At 45.7% G+C, this 19,204-nt stretch overlaps 2 protein-coding genes across 4 annotated transcripts; both read left to right on the forward strand.

Moving 5' to 3' along the window:
• The first annotated feature begins 45 nt into the window (after window positions 1-45).
• pdpk1b (3-phosphoinositide dependent protein kinase 1b) lies at window positions 46-7,766 on the forward strand. Of its 2 annotated transcripts, XM_040175927.2 has the most exons (14): window positions 46-348; window positions 2,226-2,516; window positions 2,720-2,762; window positions 2,869-3,006; window positions 3,153-3,297; window positions 3,395-3,492; window positions 3,618-3,693; window positions 3,832-3,900; window positions 4,047-4,143; window positions 4,227-4,400; window positions 4,495-4,712; window positions 4,900-4,957; window positions 5,208-5,360; window positions 5,488-7,766. In XM_040175927.2, the coding sequence occupies exons 1-14, from the start codon at window positions 325-327 to the stop codon at window positions 5,599-5,601; spliced, it is 1,698 nt and encodes a 565-aa protein (XP_040031861.1). In that variant the 5' UTR covers window positions 46-324; the 3' UTR covers window positions 5,602-7,766. The 2 variants fall into 2 exon arrangements, with proteins under 2 accessions (XP_040031861.1, XP_040031860.1); XM_040175926.2 differs by lacking the exon at window positions 46-348 and having other exon boundaries at window positions 2,181-2,516.
• A 25-nt stretch (window positions 7,767-7,791) lies between these two features.
• kctd5b (potassium channel tetramerization domain containing 5b) lies at window positions 7,792-19,123 on the forward strand. 2 transcript variants are annotated; one of them, XM_040175940.2, is made up of 7 exons: window positions 7,792-8,311; window positions 12,659-12,767; window positions 13,021-13,112; window positions 13,215-13,310; window positions 13,503-13,607; window positions 15,559-15,684; window positions 16,344-19,123. In XM_040175940.2, exons 1-7 carry the CDS (start codon window positions 8,090-8,092, stop codon window positions 16,371-16,373), a joined length of 780 nt encoding a protein of 259 aa, XP_040031874.2. In that variant the 5' UTR covers window positions 7,792-8,089; the 3' UTR covers window positions 16,374-19,123. The 2 variants fall into 2 exon arrangements, with proteins under 2 accessions (XP_040031874.2, XP_040031875.2); XM_040175941.2 differs by lacking the exon at window positions 13,503-13,607.
• Window positions 19,124-19,204: the final 81 nt, after the last annotated feature.

The raw sequence follows: 19,204 nt of genomic DNA on the forward strand, positions 1-19,204 counted from the left end.
GGAGTTAAAATGGTGTAACAAAACAAAAATAAAAAATAAACTAATGAGAAACCTCTGTAGAATGCATAATTTGTGCATCTACAGCTTGTTGGTAACGTTACCGGCTGCAGCCGAGTGAATAAACCCCGGCGCCCGTCGGCAGGATGAAGTTCAGCAGGTTGTAAATGTGGCGAGGGGGGCGGACACAGCGGGACTCTCCTCTGCTGTCCTGCGGTAACATTGTTGTGGAACGACGTCACAGCTCGAAAATGAAGGCGCAGAGGCAGCCATTACTGGAGCTTCTCTAATTATTTTATTCCAAATAAATACTCGAAGAAAACTCCCATGGCAAGGGCCAAAAGTCAGCTGGTGAGTGTCGCGCCTCTGAAAAGAATAACGGTTCGAAGCCGGTGCTGAAAATGTTGAGTGTGGCGGGTGTTTGACAACAAATAGTTACGCGGGGCCTTCATGTGAAGAGCGGTGCTAGCTGCAGTGGAGCGTCTAGCGCTACGACCCGCTAGCATCGTTAGCTCGCTAATGTTGGCTAACACAACACCCAATGTTTGCTAAGTTACGTTCTAACGGACTCTTATAACACCAGGCTTATATCATGAGAAAATGTTATTTTAATTGGCCCGTGTTGGTTAAGCGTTGAAAACTGCTCGCTTGTGGATTTAAGGGATGTATGACCATTCCCCCTTGGCCAGTAACGTTATCTGTTGGCTGACGTTAGCTAAACATGTTCGCGCTTTCGAACGATGCTCCTGCTTGCTAACAAGCTAACAGTAGCTTCATTGCGTCTCCCCCCCCCCACCTCCCCCTCGGCCAGAAGCAAGCTTTTTACAGTGAACTCTTCGTATTTCGATTGTCAACTCATTCACTTTCAAATGTTGACATCCATGTCGGCTCGTCAAATTCGACCGTGGCGGAGTAAAGTTATTTGTGAAAATGGCATAATGTTTGGAACTTAACGTCACTTGTTACCTGGCTTGCTAACGTTAGCTAATTGACTGGCTGTTGGCGTTAAGTTTATAATTCGCTGTCAGCGATGGCCGGCTTTATTTGACAAGGCAGCAGGAGCTAACGTTAGCTTGCTAGCAGGCGTTAGTTAGCAAAGAAAGTTCGCAAAGGCCTGTTGTTGCCCTAGCAGTTAGGGTTGGGTTAACGTTAGCTGACATGGTTCTTACACACATTACGTGGTTGATCCGTGGTAATGGTTCAGTAGATGGTGACACGGCTAACGTTAATAGTTGGAAACCACACAGTCAAGTACGGGATAAAGCAGCTAAGAGGCCACACCTTGGTTTCGAATGAGAAGAAGCTTGGCTAACTGAACCAGCTAACGTTAACTACCATTAACAGAGTTTTTAACTGAACAACATCGGCACTGATCGTTACAGTGGTTCAGTAACCTCGGTACAAGCACCGAATAGTTTGTTGGAAAGCATAACCTTTCGTTTCTGTTATCTTCAAGTACTCCGCAATGATTTAGTGGTTTTCTTGTACGTGCTGGTTTGCCTTAACAACCTTTCAGTTTGACCATGTAGCTGGATACAAATGTGGATGTGTTCAGTGCATCGTGGTAGTCGGTCACATGAAAGCAGTGACTTTGACAACCTAAACACTGGAGGGTGGGACCGCCAGGCTCACAAGAGGCTTCCCCAACAGCGCTGTGTCCTCATCGATGCTAGACTTTGCTCCTCAAAGGCTCTCACTTGAAATTGTATATTTAACTTCAAGATATCCTACCTAAAGGACTGCTCAAGTCGTCAGCTTGTATGATCCAGATCTCATCTAGTTTTACTTACAGAAATGGCTGGAAAAGGTTGTCCAACTGTTCATTTGCATTATTTTCATTACAGTTTGAAGGACTATAAAATGCCACACATTTGTTTATTTAATTTGTGTTTTCCAGTATGTCATTCTTTATTATACACTATTGTGTTATCCTATTTATAGGCTTTCTGGTATAACTATAGTGCACTACTAGGAAGCTGTTGTGAAATCTGTTTTCATCGAATGAAAGACAGCTGTTGTTATTGTTATATTGTAGTATTTTATTACCGTTATGCACATGGTTGCTAGATTTGATTGGCCCAAACTTGCCAACATTTGTTTCTGGGTGCGCCAAAAGGTGTAATCTTCGAGTAGGTCTTCCATATTTCTCAAAAGAAGATATATTTAAATCGTGTGTGTAAATTACCCAGCTTACTGATATGTTCTTAATGTTCTCTCTCCTCTTCCAGTATGATGTTGTGCCCATTCAGCCCAGCGTTGTCATCTGTTCCTGCTCGCATCCATCAATGGTAAGAAACCACGCTGACTCCTGCTCGCCACTTGCTATCCCAGGCGCAAGCAGTAGCCACTGTCCCGGCATACAGGGCTCACCCTCAGAGCCCCGTGCTGTTGGAGCGTCTGCAAGCAGCCAGGGCTCAGACATCAGGACGCAGCCGGCCATGCAGACCCCTCAGCCACGCAAGAAGAAGCCAGAGGACTTCAGATTTGGCAGGATACTGGGAGAGGGCTCCTTCTCGACGGTACGTAACTTGCATTCCATGCTGTTGGATTTTACCTGGGTAGATGTTTCCACATGCTAGCATTCTTTTGATTCATGTGCTTAGATCCTCAGTTCTTTTGAGAGTAATAGACCAAACTAGCCCGATAAGTTGGAAGATTTTCTCTGGAGTCAAACAAGAAACCAACATACGGTGTTGTTGTTTTTCTGTTCTTTGACCCTTAGGTTGTTTTGGCGAGAGAGCAGGGAACGGGAAAAGAATATGCAAGTAAGTAATAATGCACCAGCAGACCCTAGTCAAGATGGAAAAGTTATTCTTATTATTAAAAGTTATATTTACTAATATATCCTAAAATTGTCTTTCTCTCCACTAGTTAAGATTTTAGAGAAGCGCCATATTGTGAAGGCGAACAAAGCCCAGTACGTGAAAAGAGAAAGGGATTTGATGTCAAATCTAGAACACCCATTCTTCGTCAAGCTCTACTTCACATTTCAAGATGATGAGAAGTTGTGTATCCTTCTTATAAGTTTGTCAAGGCATGTGGCACATGAACCACTTGCCTTATGTTTTATTGTGGATGTGTTGAAGAAAATCTTTGTTTGTACTTTTTACCGATGGCCTTTTAGTAATCCTTCTTCCTTAACTAGCTGTCCTTAGATTTTGGCCTCAGCTACGCTAAGAATGGCGAGCTGCTGAAATACATTCGCAAAATCGGTTCTTTTGATGAGACCTGTACTAGATTCTATTCAGCTGAAATAGTTTGTGCTCTGGAATACTTACACAATAAGGGGATAATACACAGGTAAGACTTGCTTGTTTTATTCATTTTGCTTTTTTGGGGTAATTTTCAAATCTAGTTTGTTTCCCTCTTAATTACATCTGGATTTGTCGCATTTCAGAGATCTGAAACCAGAGAATATTCTCCTGAGTGAAGACATGCACATTCAGATAACAGATTTTGGGACAGCAAAACAGTTATCATCAGACAGTAAACAAGGTATAACAACAATCTTGATTTACTTAAACATAAAGTACAAGTGTGGTAGTTGCTTGACTTTAGCATTTTACTGGTACTGTGAAGTTATACGTGTCTTTTTGCAATTTATTTCCACTCTTTGGTAGCGAGAGCAAACTCCTTTGTCGGAACAGCACAGTACGTGTCTCCAGAGCTACTAACAGAGAAATCTGCTTGCAAGAGGTATGAGCTTTGGTCATGACACAACTGTACAGTTGCCAATCATTGTTGTTTTAATGTTAGTGTTGTGTTGGCCACAACAAAAAATGTTGGCCAAACCACATTCCAACTTCATTCCCCTCTCTGTTTTCCATTTTTTAGCTCTGACCTCTGGGCCTTGGGATGTATTACCTATCAGCTGGTGGCTGGTTTACCACCTTTCAGAGCTGGGTGAGTACTATGTTGACGTTAATTGCCAATATTTCCATTGATTGGTTGTATCATTGAGCTACAAGTGACAATCATGCCTCTGATCCTGCAAACAACAGTTCACCAAGACTCACTATTTTTTTCTTCCTATATCTCATTTGTTGCAGAAATGAGTACCTAATATTCCAGAAGATAATAAAGCTGGAGTATGAATTCCCAGAGAAATTCTTCCCCAAAGCCAAGGATCTTGTCAAACAGCTTTTGGTAGGTCATCAAGTCGTTGGTTAGTTAGTGTTGGTTATTTACACAATAGAAGTGCATGACTCATCTTTTCTTTTTTCTTTTAGTCTCTGGACCCTTCCAAGCGGATTGGGTGTGAAGAGATGGGAGGCTACGACCCTTTGAGGCAGCACCCCTTCTTTGACACTATCTCCTGGAGTGACCTACACCTACAGACACCCCCCAAGCTCACCCCCTACCTGCCAGCCATGTCTGAGGATGATGAGGACTGCTATGGAAACGTAAGATATATTTTAGCACAGTTTCCCAAAATCCTGAAGAGACCGCAAACATCACTTCAAACCTTTTTCTCAACCGTCCCATTTCCAAACTCAGTATGATGACCTCCTGAGCCAGTTCAGCAACATGCAGGTGGCCCAGTCCAGCTCCACACACTCCCTGTCGCCACACGAGTCCACACCCCCGCAGAGGTCCAGCAGCAACATTGAGCAGTACATTCATGACCTGGACAATAACTCTTTTGAGTTGGACCTGCAGTTCACTGTAGAAGAGAAGCAGCTGTTGCTGGACAAACAGACCACTGGAAACCCCTGGTAACACTTATCAATCCATGTGTTTTGAGTCCTGTTTGTCATTTTATGTAAACCTGAGTTGTTCTTGGATTCAATCGTTGTTAATCTTTGAAAAATGTTGAAATCCTGTAAGATTTCTTTTGTAGAAAAATGTATGTTTTGAGGTAAACGGACTGTATCAGCAGTCTGATGTTGCTTATTTACACAGGCACCAGTTTGTGGAGAATAACCTGATCCTGAAGATGGGCCCAGTGGATAAAAGGAAGGTGTGTGAATTCTATTTACTTTATCTTTTTTAAGTCAGGTCTTCTCGCGGATATTCTTTCTGCCAGCTACACTGTACAGTGGCGGTGTAGTAGATGTCTGTAGTAAAATGTAAAAATGCTTTCTACTTTGCATGGTATTTCTCAGACTGAGATAGAAAGTAAAAGGGAGCAGAGTGCTGTGCACAGGAAAGCCTCACAGCCCCCTCTGTTGGTGAACCGATGACTTGAGACGTGTTGCATTCCATTGCAGGGTCTGTTTGCCAGACGGAGACAGCTGCTTCTCACTGAAGGACCACACCTGTATTACGTGGATCCTGTAAACAAGGTCCTGAAAGGGGAGATTCCTTGGTCCCTAGAGCTACGCCCTGAGGCCAAGAACTTCAAAACCTTCTTTGTTCACACGGTATATTACTTTTACTGTTGCTTTCTTTCCACTTTATTCTCCTCCAGCTGCTTGTTGATACTCTGCATTCGATTACAATTTCTCCTTCTAATGTAGTTTACTTTTTTATCTCCCAATGTTTTTGCAGCCTAACCGAACATACTATTTGATGGACCCAAGCGGAAATGCAGACAGATGGTGCAAGAAGATCCAGGAAGTGTGGAGAAAGATCTATCAGAGGCCCCAAAATCCAGGCCTATAGGAGCACAGTCCCTCTTGTGGCCACTCCTCTTTAACTCTGAGGCCAATCACTGAGCAGAGTAACACCTTCTTTAGTGCCCTTCATCACCGCAATGTAAACAAAATCTTAGAGACGCTGGCATCTAGACCTTGTTTGTTTTCCTGAGTAGAACCATGGGGAAAAATACAACTTTGGATTCAGGGTTGCTTTGCTTGTTCTTTGTGCTCTCTGTGAGGCTTCTACTGCATTTTTCCTTGTATGGATGATGAGACTGCCACCATGCACATCTGCTTTTTGTACATTCTGCACGGGGGAAGAGAAGGGCAAGCTTGTCCAATAGAGGGACTCAGGCTTGGCTACCGCTAGGACTATCTCAAATGCAAGGACTGGTTTCCTGCTCAAATGATACCATAACACAAAATCTAGCTTTTGTGCACCACAGCCGACCCTGATATCTTAATTAAACCATATCCTATTCCTTCATCACATGCGCAGGCTGTGGTCGGACCCCACTTCAACAGCATAATACTCCGTGGTTTTAACAGATACTGTAAGCTGTCTCACGTGTTTCCCAAACTCAAATCCTATATATATATATTTTGTCAGAGCCCAAGTGTTTCCCACGCTATTTAAGTTGTATTTCTTTAGTCTCTTGAAACTTGCTTATTGCAGCGAAACTAAGGACTTGATGTTACAAGGCAGAGTTCCTGCCTTGGAACAGGAACTGGCACAGCCGTTACTTAGGATGTGTTGCTAACGGGGGGGGGGCGGGTAAACATGCCACTAGCTTCTACGTCCTAATCCTAACGCTTCTCTTTCCTGCATGGCCGGTTTTGTAGCTCAGCCTTTTCCGCTTCTCTCTCCCAGGGCACTGGAGGTATAGTTTTTTTTTCAAGTTTAAAGGTGGGTATTTTTGACTGCATTGGTAACCATCGTGTATTTTATCGGATGATTTGGCTGTTCTGTACCATTCACTGGCTACTTCTTTGTGATGTGAATCCTACAACTTCTTTTTTCGGTGGGATAGTCTGCTCATCTTCAGTTGGTCCTATTGGAAACTAAATCGTATGTGCTGACCACCCCATGCTGAACGGAGAACCCTTCATCTGCAGTGATACATATATACACACAAACGCACACTATCATTCTCCGAAGCAATCACAGTAACGCTGTTGTCCCCGGACAAGATGGCAGAACCGCCTCATCGGGTTCGTTGGCCCATTTTGTTTTTCACCCTGGCGTTTGGCCCAATAGAAATTAAAGCGACTGATTTAACTTGTGCTCTTGTTTTAGCAGTATGTATTATCATAATGCTTTTAATTTTTGACATATTACCTTAAGGTCCTTTCCAAAGGTCCTCTTCCTCCAGCTGAGTCTGTGTGTGCAGTGTGTGACTGGAGTACAGGTGAATAGGACCCTGGGGCCTGGGGCTCAATGTGGTTGGATGTCAGTAAAAAGATATCTATCTGATCCAAATAACCGATGAAATTGCTGTATCTGTCTATAAAGTCGAGGAAGCACTAGAGTAGTGTTTTCTTCTAGTTAGCGAAATTGTTTGAATCGAGTCGATGGCAGTCGGTTACATTGTGTGCGGAACGCTCGACCTGGCTTGTAACTGACTAGAACTGTGATGTACAGATGATGTATTATTAAAATCTGAAGCAAGTAATGCAATGATATTAGGATACAGTTTTTGTATTTTTATTCTTGTATAAGGTTATTTGATGGCTATTGTTTAGCCTCTAGTTCATTCTGTGTTATTTAAATTCTAATATATGAATCATTTGGATTGAAGTCATGTTCAGGGGCCATGTTGTGTATGTATTGAGATGTAAAGCCTTTGAATGTGAATAATTATTGTAAACTATAATATTTTACAGCTTTTTTCTTACTATATCATACATTTTCTATTTGCTCAGTGATTTAATCATATTCTGATAATTTAATGAATCGGTTCATTCTCTCTCTGATTATTTGTGCGCTAGGTCAGTAGATGTTGAATGATGAATTTTCCACTTAATGCTTGGTAGTCCAGTAATTAAAGCATGTAGGGATTTAGGCATACAAATAAGACGTGTGTCCTGTCTTCTGTTATCAGCCACAGTCATGACACCGTGTAAGCAGCAGCATTCAGCGGCATCTCACATTTTGCAACATGTAAATAAAGTACCGGCCCATTATCAGCGCTTCTGTGTCGTGGCGATTACTTCGAGAGAAAAAAAAAAAGAAGAAAAAAAATCCCCTGCACCACCAAATGAGATCTGCAGGCTGCAGGTCGGTGTCAGGAGACCGCTGCGCCGCACCGACGGAGCGCCGCTTCGCCTCTCGGGGCTGTTTACGGTAAAAGCGTGTCAGCGTGAGGTGGGTCGGTAGGAGTGGCGCTGGCATCCTGCTTTGCATGAACCGTCGGGACTCCCCGAGTTAGTGGCCGCAGTCGAGATATTTCCTGTCAGCCGCACACAGCCGAGGCGACGGAGACGGAGAAGAAGAGGAAGAAGAAGAAGAGGGGATGGCCGAGAACAGCTGCGAGGCGAGCGGCTCCGTCCACCGGAGATGTCCGGCCCATTCACCGACGGAGAGACACGTCTCGCCGGGGGCCGGGGCGGCCAAATGGATCCGACTGAACGTCGGGGGGACGTATTTTTTAACGACGAGACAGACTCTCTGTCGAGATCCAAAATCCTTCCTCTACAGACTGAGCCAGGCTGACCCCGAGCTCGACTCTGACAAGGTAAATGCTAAGCTAGCTAGCACCAGAGTTAGGAGCGCTGTTGGTTCACTCTTACTTTCCTTAAGTTTATTTTGATCACGGTGTCGTCGAGCAACCGCGGGGTCTGGTTACGTTGCGTGTCCGCTTTGCTTAACCGGAGGCCCCGCTTTGTGGAAATGTGTTATTCACACTTTGTGCGAAGTCCCACTTCTGTAGCTAACTAGCATTAGCACGCTACGCTAGCTAGCGTCAGATTCCGACAGTCCCCGCATGACATCCGATCTCGCCGTTAGCTCGTGTGAGTGTGAGTGTGAGAGAGAATAGCCGCCTCAGAAAGTCTTTCTAAAATACAAAATACGCTGATCTGTGCGGTTTGAGGTGCTTGATTGTTGTAAACAGTTTGCATCTTCTCCTGAGGAGGAGAACATCCAAGTGTCCCGAGGAGAGTTGTGAACTTTCCCATCGGAGGCCGATGTGTCAAACGCTGACAGCGACCATTCTGCTCCTTTTTTTTAAAATTCAACTTTAACTGTAAACGTCTTTTTTAAACATTCAACGTCAACTATTTCCCCTGGGCGTATCAGTCCAACACTTGTGCTATGACCCACGTCTACTTTAGAACGATTCGTGCCAATTTAAACCCTTTATTTTCGCACGGAAACCCTTCTCTGTTCCAGCAGAGTGGAGTCCCCTGGTGACCGGCCGCACGTGGGAGCCCTCGTTGTGAGTCTGTTTGCGTGCACTTGCATCATCCTCTGTGTGCTAACGAGCACATCGGGCCTTTGCCAAGTGGAGTGAGGTGCTGCTGACAGCCGAGAGCTGCATCAAGTCGCTCTGCCTGAATGGCCTTAATGCTCCAGAAGCAGGCGTCTCTTTGTTTGTCCAAAGCCCGGTCCGAACAGCTGTGTGTGTGTGTCTAAGGCCGCTGGCTCAGTCAAACACAATGGGAGTAGTATAATGTGTTTTTTTTTTTTGTCGTTGGTTTTACTGCCCCATTATCCATTGTTGTCGTCTACCGGCACCTCTGCCCTCCTAAGCCGAGGCCGTGGCTCATCTCCTATTTTCATGCAAATAACTTAATCTCCAAATAATCAGCTTGCTTTTTTGTCAGGTTATCCTCCCGCGGGCATCGGATCAGTCCAACTAAATCCTTTTGTCTTAAGTGTGTATCGGACTCGAGCCCGTTGATGTCTGACGGCTTCCAGGAAAGAACGGGTTAATGGATATTATTTCACTTGCCGCTGTGTCTAAAACAATTTCCATTGACACGATTTCTTTTAATCAGCGACGCAGCCGAGATGGCCGTCTTTTTTTTCTTCGTATTTGCATAACGATGACCGCATGCAAAGAGGAAGCCCGGCAGAGCAGCGGATCAGCGAAGAGCGCTGTTTTTGTGCGACTGCCGTGTTGTGTTTCCCGGCCGAGGAAAAGGCCGACTCGCTCCAGCGGGACTCCTGAGGAGAACTGCATTATTCATGTTGTTGACTTGCACACTGCGCAGGCCTCTTTATTTATACGTTTCCAAACCGTCTACACCAGAATAGACGTCCTTCTCCTTTTTTGACTTGTGAGAATACCTGATGCTGCAGAAAGCGGTTATCGATTTTGTCCAACCAGCGAGCAGAATGTTGCACATCAGCGGGCGTCGTTCCCGCCGGCAAACTGCTGCTTTCGCGCCGCTCCGCTCAAGACCACTCGAGCAGAGAACCAACGTTCAGGCGTTGAGGACTGCATCCATTTTTAAAGCACTGCATCACGAAGGGTCCTTGTTCCCCCAACGTCTCTATTCTTTTCATATGTATATCCGACAGAAGTTCTTCCGTCGTCACGTGTGATTTGAAATCGGTTCCCATTTAGCTTAGAGTGCGTAGAGTCTGGGGACGCCATGGGAGGCCGTGTCAATATTTAACGGCGATAATTCCTCCTCCTTCCTTTGTGGCTCAACGGGGCAGTGCAGAATAATAGCCGCATATCAGGTGTTGTCTGAAGGGCGATCCCATTGGCTCTATTGGTCTAAAGTGTGCACCTTTTGATTGTTGTAACCTCGTGTTACCCGATCGGTATTGTGCGGGAGAAAGTTCGGGGTTTCTGTGATTTCATGGTTTGCCAGCTTAGTCGCGGAGCTGCTCATCCGCCTCTGACTTTAACAGCAGTGCTCGTCGGGGCCTTTTGAACGGAGCTTCTCCTTTTTGACGGCTCATTGTTCCGCAGAACGCGCTAATGGCGTTTCCTTTTTTCGGAGTTGAGAATGGTTGAAAGCCAAGACTGTTCTTCCCGCCCTTCATGAAAGGTTGAGCTCCTTGAGATGCATGTTGTTAAATGTCTTTAACTATGAGATGGTTTCGCATGATGTAGCCTTGAAGTGATGCGTTCATTATTTAAAAGTTGAAGGGCACTTTGACTAAGCCATTACTGCCCGTCCTCCAGAGGGTCTCCTGGCTCCGGCTCCACGAGCATCGTTCTTCCACTTGGCTAAGTAGCCGGAGTCACGTGACTCATCAGATCTACTGCAACGTCTTTTAAGTGGTGGTTCTGCAGCACGTTCGTACTGCAGTGGAGGCTGAGCGGCGTGTTGTAATGCTTTATCGGGTCTGAGCAAACCCCGGAAAGACTTCACCGCTGTTGTTGTTCCTCTTTGATAACCAACCAGCACGTGATGTACCGCTTGGAAGTCTCTCATACGGCATTTAGCGGTTATACCGACACCTGCCTCGGGTCGCATGTGGGAATCAAGCAACGCAATGTTCGGGTGTCGATGTGTCTGCGAAAAAAGCCTCACTGGACATCCATGCTGAAGGGTGGGTCGCCATGACGTTTCCTGTGGGAGGATGTGTGTGAAATGATAAGCCGAATACTCAAAGCCCCCCGCGGCCCCCCTTCTAGTTTGCTTCTGTTTACCTTCATTTCAAGTTCTCCTTGGCTTGAATCCAGTCCCAGTTGTGCCTACTCTACATCGTCTTAATGTTGCTTATAAATCAACCCTTTAATATTCATAGACGAGGAGCTGGTTTTGTTTCATTATCACACTGGTATTATAACCCCGACATGGTGAAGTTCCTCTGAGCATCACCCCCCCCTCCCCTCCTATGTCTGTTGCCCAGTGGGCCCCCGGAGACACAAGCTTTTTTGTCTTTCATTAAAGACACTGTGCCCTTTGTGTATATGCCCCCCCCCATTAGAGCCCCCCATTATCAGCGTTTTCTGAAGTGGGACGCTGTCCCCCCTGAATGCCCCGGAGGTGCACGCTTGAGGCCCGGCGCCAGGCCGGGAAGCAGAAGGTCTGCAGGGTTGGAGGACCCGTGCGCTACCTCCAGTGTTCTTCTAGGCCGCCTGTAGTAGTTTATTTTTCTAACGCGGTCGGCCGTTTCCCAGCAGACGTTTTGACGCGTCGCAGGCGGTCCGGGGGGCCGGCCGATGGCGCTCAGCTGTCACCTTCCCAAATGCTGCTAGGAGGCAAGGTCAACGGATCGCATTCATCTGGTGATGATCACGGTGGTGCCGTTGTTCTGTGTTACGTGGCGTGCAGCTTGAATGTAGTGAGCGGTGCAGCTCCACTCAGGGCCTCCGTGTGCTGCGTGTGGATGTAAGGAACAGACACTGGGCAGCAGGACCAGAATAGAGCTCCATTAGCCTCCAGTTGGATATTTTTGCACTGGAAAGGAGGTCAACCAGCACGGGGGGGGGGGGCTCTGGTTCATTACAAAAGAAAATGCTCTGGGACCTTTTTGTCATTATTGAAAAGCTGAATAGGTTACGGGTTGAGCCTCTGAAGACGTCCTTCGTTGTGGTCTCGTATGTTCCGCGTGTGGTCGCGGCCCGCGGAGTGGGACCGTATCGCTTTGCCATCAATGCGGATTGATGGGAGTGCCGTCCGGCGCCGACGAGGCCTCGTCGTTGGTTCCGAGCCGCGCTGCTTCCTCCTGGTCCCCCGCGGTGGATTCAACTCGCCGTCCCACATCTTTTTATCTTCTGCTCTAATTGTTTCGGCCTCCCGTGAGACGAAGGCGCTCTAATCAAGGCACTTGCAGAAATAGGGGAATACCCAGTAGTTGTGAAGCAATCCGGATCAAACCCACGGCCCGTGGGAATAGTGGCGTGACGTCCCCCGAGCTGTGGCACGTGTGGTGGTTATCACCACTTCTCACTGATGCACGACGGGGGATGTCCGCCCCCCCCCCCCCCCCCCCCCCACAGATTAGGTTTTGATTAAGATACACGCATGCTCTTTGAAAAGTTTCGAAAAAGAGTCAGAGTGGAGTTTTTGAAATCTCTTTTTTTATCCGTGTACTTTTCCCTTCAAACGCATCACTGTCAGTGACTGTCAGAGTGTTTCTGGTCATCTCACCTTCCTCCTTCTCCACATCTCAGGATGAAACTGGTGCCTATCTAATAGACCGAGACCCCACGTACTTCGGGCCGGTGCTCAACTACCTGAGACATGGAAAGCTGGTGCTCAACAGGGACTTGGCAGAGGAAGGTAACGTCTCTGTGCAATACGTATTCCAAATACACTTGTCTGCCTGCGCAATGATTTGTTTTCAACCTTTTTAAGGTCATTATTGTTGCTCGATCATTGTGAAAATTGAAATAAATCAAGGCAGCTACGTACACGTGTGTCACATTTGACTGGTCCCGTGCAGATTCTCACACAAAATGCTTCTTAAGGCTGAACCTTAAAGGAAAAAGCCCCTTTTAGTCACCGCAGTCACTCTTCTTTTTTACCATCTCAGGTGTGTTGGAGGAGGCCGAGTTCTACAACATCACATCATTAATCAAGCTCCTCAAGGACAAGATCAGGGACCGCGACTGTAAAACGTCACAGGTACATGAAGTTCTTATTAACAACCCTGTTCCTTTTATCCCTTCTGGGTGTTTCTCCCCCCTTTTTGATGCCGCTGCTCCCATGTGTGCTCCTCCCTCTCAGGTGCCGGTGAAGCACGTTTACCGCGTGCTGCAGTGCCAGGAGGAGGAGCTCACGCAGATGGTGTCCACCATGTCCGACGGCTGGAAGTTTGAACAGGTGAATCTCTTCCTGCGGGGCTTCCGTTGGCAAACCTCCTTCCCGCGTGCTCCACGCACCCCGCTCTGCTCACTCTGACCCCCCCCCCATAATGGAACTGGCCCTAAAGGCCAAACAGCAAATCCCATCTCTCTCTCTCTGTCCGCATACGTGATCCGGGCATCCCTTCTGTGCTCTGATTGGTCGTTGCAGCTTGTCAGTATAGGTTACGGGCGGGCCCACCAGTCAGAGTTTCTGCTGATTGTGTCAAGGGAGGTGAAGGGAGAGGAGTCTGCTTTGCCAAACAACAGCGGAGAGGTGTGTCTAACCACTTTCTGTCCCCGGGCCGGTCACTGCATGGTCCCCGTGTCCTCCACACGCACCCCGTCGGCCGCCGTTTGTCCCACACACACACACACACACACATGTGGCTGTTGGTCCTCTTTGTTTTCAGTTGATTCTCCCCGATGTTCATTCGTGCTGCTTGCTCGCCAGTGAGGCCACGACTCCTTGTCTTGTCTGTGTTTTTGATGTCCTATGCTTTAAAAAAAATGTTTTACGTTTTCAGGACCGTCAACCGCTTTGTGTGTTGTGCTTTCATGTAGCCGCTTGGCTGTTTTGTGGGCTGCGCTGTAATATAGGGGTTGTTTAAAAGTGAAATGTGGTGTTATCTTTTAACTGACACAGACTCTAACAATAGGAAGGAATAGTTTACAGGGATTCCTGATCGGCCGGAGCTGCCGAAAGCTTCTATTTCTAAGGAGAAACTACACTCCGTATATTATATGTGAATAAAGGGACCTCTGCATCTCCCATTAGAGCTGAAATCTCTCCAATCGCCTTACAAAGGTCAGATGGGGAAACTCCTTTCCTCATGCAAAGCCCGAAGCTCGGCCGTCAGATCAGGAAAGTCTGCAGGGGAGACAAGCTGCCGGTTTAAGATTCCACTAATAAACAATCTGTCGACATGTTTTTCCACCCAGAAACTCGTTGACTCGTTAGCAGCATGACGGGTGTAATCCGTGGAAGCCGGTAGAGATTACGAGGTCCTTTTTCGCTGCGTCGACGCTCGCTGTGAGGAGGATTGCTCAACAACAACAAGTGCGAGGCAGCGCCGGCTAATGAGGCGAGGCAGCGCCGGCTAATGAGGCGACGCGTGTCTGAACATGCACAGTGTGCGCGCAGCCTGCAGAGTACACTTAGCATGCAGCAGGAAGCCGGTGGTTCAGGAACAGGAGTCACCTTTTGCGGATTGTTCTTATGAGATCTCCTCTGCCGTTGGCCCGATGGCGTGTTTACGGACGCCATGTGATGGATGTTCTCATGCAAAGTCACTGACCACGTTTCCCCACGCTCGTACGGTCGTCGCGCACGCTGCCCACCGGGCTTCCACCCGAGCGCTCATTCGCACGCCGGCGCTCCCAAACCTCTGGGAGAGGTTCAAGGTTACAACATCTGGCCCCAGAGACGCGTGGACCGGAGGAGCCACCGACGAGAAACCGAGAAGGCAGATGTTCTGTCTGGTATTGATACGGTTAATATGGCAGTCGAGGCAGCGAGGAAACTCCACTTGAAACAACGTGAACATGTCAGTCAAAGAGCTGAAACACGCAGCGGGTGTTACTGATGGAGTGATGTCGTTTGCTCCTCCATTTGCTCTGTGGGAGATGATGATGTTTTCACTGTAAACCAGCATGGTCCTTTCAAGTCAAATCCACTGTTTCCTTCCTGTGAGTCCCTGCACTTTGTGTTCACTCCTCTTATTACCATTATTCCCTATCTGTTCTTTTGTTTCTGTCTATTTTACTTTGTCTGGTCTTTCGATCTTCATTGATGTTTCATTTTGTTTCTGAAGGCCGGGCCGGCCTTTCTCCTGAGATGTGCAGCTACTTCTAACGCACGAGTACCTCCCTTTTGAAACGGATTCCCACGTCTTGTCTTTGGTGTATTTGTTGAAGGGGGGGTTCCCCTGTTGGCCGAGTGGCGTCTCCACGACGTTCTGCGTCGGAGCCTCGGAGGAGCTCAATGCGTCTGTAGCTCGTATCGTACGATGTAGTCAACAAAGACGAGACGATTCATGGTGAAAACAAACACAAACCACACTCCACGATCGCTCCGGTCCGTACGAGCCGCGTGGAGCCGCGTCTCATTCCGGAAGCTCCAACGCGATACACCGGTGTGGAGGCCGCGTTACTCCTTCGTCTACTTCACCAGACGGCTGATTCCTCCTCTTCTGCTCTCGTGTGCGTGTGTGTGTGTGTGTCTCCAGCTGGTCAGCATAGGCTCCTCTTACAACTACGGCAACGAGGACCAGTCCGAGTTCCTGTGCGTGGTCTCCAAGGAGCTGCACAACCAGTCCTACGGCACCAACAGCAAGCCCAGTGAGAAGGCCAAGGTAAGCGCGTCAGCACACCGCCGTGGATGCTTGGCGGTTAGGGGGGGGGGGGTGAAGGCGCACTGCTACACACGACCAACACATCTTTCATCAAAAGCAGAAATTAGAAGTCGGTCATAATTTCCTCCCGCGGGTCTGTTTTGTAGTGAAAACATTTCATTTCAAGTTTCTATGCAAAAATGTAAGTTGTCAAGATAAAATTTAAACACATATTTACCCTTTTCACAAAGTTTTTCCCAGTTCTCAAACAATATTCAGCCGTCGGTCGCTGCGCTGAATCTGAATACTGAATACACCCCTGAGCCAGATTAACTTGGGTGATTCCCGCACTGCTCCTTGTGGGTGCTGCATGTCGTGGTCTTCTTCAGCCGGTGGAGTTCTTCCTGTGTGTGACGGAAAAGGAATAAATGGGAGCGATTTGCGCGGTTAAAACAACTTGATTCTGAATCACTTTTCTCTTTTTACGACTCTTGTTTGTGTCCTGAGCAGGATGGTGATGAAGCATCGTGTCGCGCTGCTATTATAATATATATATACACACACAATATTACTGTAGGCTCTGCTGGTTCAGTCCTGCATCTCCTCTTTAGATCCAAGTCTTTTCAAACCAGGAGGGTCAATGTGTTTTTCTTCATTCTATCGTTTTCTGGTCCCTGCAGATCCTTCAGGAACGAGGTTCCCGGATGTGAAGAGGACTCAGTATTATGAGCTCCGGGTGTTATGATGCTAACATATCATCTTTGTGGAAGAACGTTTGGCACAATGCAGATTTAAAGGAGTCCTGTGCATTTGTTGTGTGTTTTTCTCTTTTTTTTGTTTTTTTTTATTTCTTGATGTAAATAAGTCTGTTTACTGACAATTTGTGCCTGTGCATCGAAACTGGACCTTTTTTATTTTGAATTAGCGCCAAGTTCTTTTTAATTTTTTTTTTTTCTTCAAATAAGGAATTTCAATCTAGAAATGTTTTACGCTAGAATACGGCCGTCATCATACAAGGCCAACGATTCACTCAGGGTCATCCGTTGACTTAAATCATCCTCTTCACGGCTCTGCCAAGGGATCAATCCTTATGATCATTGTTTAGAACCCTTTAAGGGAGTTGAGTTTATTCAGCACCTGTTAAGCAGTTATTTAAATGTGACATTCACCCCAAAACAAATCCATAAAACCTTTTCCAACAGTTATGCTGAGATTTGTGATCATGAGGATGAGCTATACAACACGAGCGTTTGCAGATGCATTTAAAACGTTTTACGTGACATTAAGTCAGCCAGTCATCTGAGGAGCTTTTACTGGCGATGAGCGATTGACACGTAATGAACAGGACGATGAAAGCGGCGTTTTCACACGGAACAGATCCGCTGACTTCAGAAAGATCGTATATATCTGCTTAATGTCGTCCTTTTATTGCTTGAAAAGTGGACTTTCTGACCACACGTTCTACTTAAGTTCTATTATTATACAGTTAAGTATTACACATTTAATCACACGTCATCGTTCAAAATGCCGTTTCAAAGTAAGAGTTCCGCTGCTCCTGCGAACGTGAGACTTTAATGTGAAGCAGTAAATTGCTCTCTAAGTGTTTTAAAAAACACATTTGTATAACTTTATCTTGCCTGACACTTTTGGAACTCCTCATGTTCAGAAGTCTACAGTTAACTGCCAAAATATTCAAACGTGTTTTAATAATGTGAATTCTGTTTTTAAACTGACTTGTTTCTCGTCGGGACAAATATTCTTGAGAAAACGGCGTTTTTAAAATAAGATTTTCTGAGTTTTAGTTTATTGTTTGAGGGGACATCGTGTTTGATTAAAATCTTTTTTTTTAGGGGCAACAGTCGCTCGAAGGCCGAAGTCAAGGACTTTCTTTTCGTAACCAGAGGGTTTTGTTTTGATGTAAATAATACAAATTCAATATTAATATTTAACTCTTCAAAAAAACAAACTGCACGTTTTGTACACTGTAGAGAAAACACAACTTGAAACCACAGTTGTTTATACTGGACGATTTTTGACAACGTTAACTTCTGTTTTGCATTGTTTGTACAGGATTTCTGAGTTAAGATTGAAACCGCTGATGCTGAACACGGTGTCTTTCACTGAGAACATGCCTATAACATGTTTTGATAACAAAGCTATACTTGGTTGTCTATGAAGTTGACTGTTACATTTAAAAACAAATGTGTTTTTCCTGCGTTGTGATTCTTCTGAGCATTTTGACTTGTAGATTTCGTACACAGCATTACAAGCACTACAGTGGGAATCAGCACTGTGCACATTGCTAACAAGCCTGTAATGTTGGTGTAAATCCTGCATTTCAGAACACGGTTTCTTTTTTCTTTTTTTTTTTTTTAATAGGAGGTTGTTTTCAGGTTTGATGTGTGATTTTTGATAGTTTGGATAAAAATCCTTATGTGTTGCCTTTTTCCCCCCAACGACCAAATCCCATGTCCTATATGTACCGTACACGTTAGTGTCAGGGATGAGTAAACTTTTATCAATGCTGACACACTATGTACATATAGACTTCTTAAAGACACACAAACCTCCATTTACTCTCATGTACACGTATACACTTGATTAAAACAATTTTTATATTGTTGCAAAAAACAAGTATGGATGCATGTTTTTGATATAGCTACACACACACACACAAACACACACACAAGGGCTTTTAAAGTGCAACATTTCAAATCTGCAAAGAGGTTCAATCAAAGACTGGATTTCCTGCCAGAGTTAGGCTATGTTTACATTTGCTATAGTATTCTGAAGCCTTCCAATTATATACTGTCTTGCACTTCCTCTCACACACGTTAACGTTTGTCTTGATTTGTGTAACGCACCCCCCCCCCCACTCCACATGAACCGAGCACGGACGTGCTGACTGATAAGTTCCTCTCTCCACTGCTTGCAGCCTACGGAGCGTCGCAGACAATCAGGATTTCCGCCCTCTCTGATGGCCCAGATGCTCACTTTTCATTTTGGGGTCCTTTTTCAGTCTTTTTTTTAAATTTTTTTATCCTGCAATGAGATTTAAAGTGTTCTGGTTTGGTTTGTTCAGTTGTAATTTCATTGACGTCGCAAACAGGCCGTCTAGTTGAGCATTTGGCATCAGTTATCATTTCATGTCACGGATAAACTTATCAAATCTGTAGCCTGATGCTAATAAGTGCCCAGTTTGTGTTGCATTCATGTCATAAGCCAGAGACACTGTAGTGCATGATTGAAGTTTATCACACTTGTAATCAGAGCAAAGGAATGTGATATTTTTACTCAATCTTGCAATTACATTAATGAATAAGGTTCTCTTATCACTACATAGATCACTTCTATATGATCTTATGCAACGTAAAATATGTACGAACTAAGTATGAGGTTAATGGGCTATATCTATACGGTCTTGCATAGGGTAAACCCAATAAAAATGTTGTCATTCATACATTTGTGTAGGGTTTTTATTCACCTTAAGCTGTGTTTATTAATCGCATCACTATAATTGTCCTTTCACATGTAGATGGGA

This window comes from Gasterosteus aculeatus, chromosome 5 (genome assembly GCF_964276395.1).
Source record: "Gasterosteus aculeatus chromosome 5, fGasAcu3.hap1.1, whole genome shotgun sequence".
In the NCBI taxonomy this organism is placed as follows: domain Eukaryota; kingdom Metazoa; phylum Chordata; class Actinopteri; order Perciformes; family Gasterosteidae; genus Gasterosteus; species Gasterosteus aculeatus.

Excerpts from the sequence above, each read along its gene's own strand:
- pdpk1b (XM_040175926.2), top strand. The coding sequence starts at position 2,196 with ATGTTCTTAATGTTCTCTCTCCTCTTCCAGTATGATGTTGTGCCCATT. Across the intron at positions 2,517-2,719 it reads GAGAGGGCTCCTTCTCGACG|GTTGTTTTGGCGAGAGAGCA; the intron begins GTACGTAACTTG and ends TTTGACCCTTAG. Across the intron at positions 4,958-5,207 it reads GCCCAGTGGATAAAAGGAAG|GGTCTGTTTGCCAGACGGAG; the intron begins GTGTGTGAATTC and ends ATTCCATTGCAG.
- kctd5b (XM_040175940.2), top strand. The coding sequence starts at position 8,090 with ATGGCCGAGAACAGCTGCGAGGCGAGCGGCTCCGTCCACCGGAGATGT. Across the intron at positions 8,312-12,658 it reads CCGAGCTCGACTCTGACAAG|GATGAAACTGGTGCCTATCT; the intron begins GTAAATGCTAAG and ends TCCACATCTCAG. Across the intron at positions 13,113-13,214 it reads GCGACTGTAAAACGTCACAG|GTGCCGGTGAAGCACGTTTA; the intron begins GTACATGAAGTT and ends CCTCCCTCTCAG.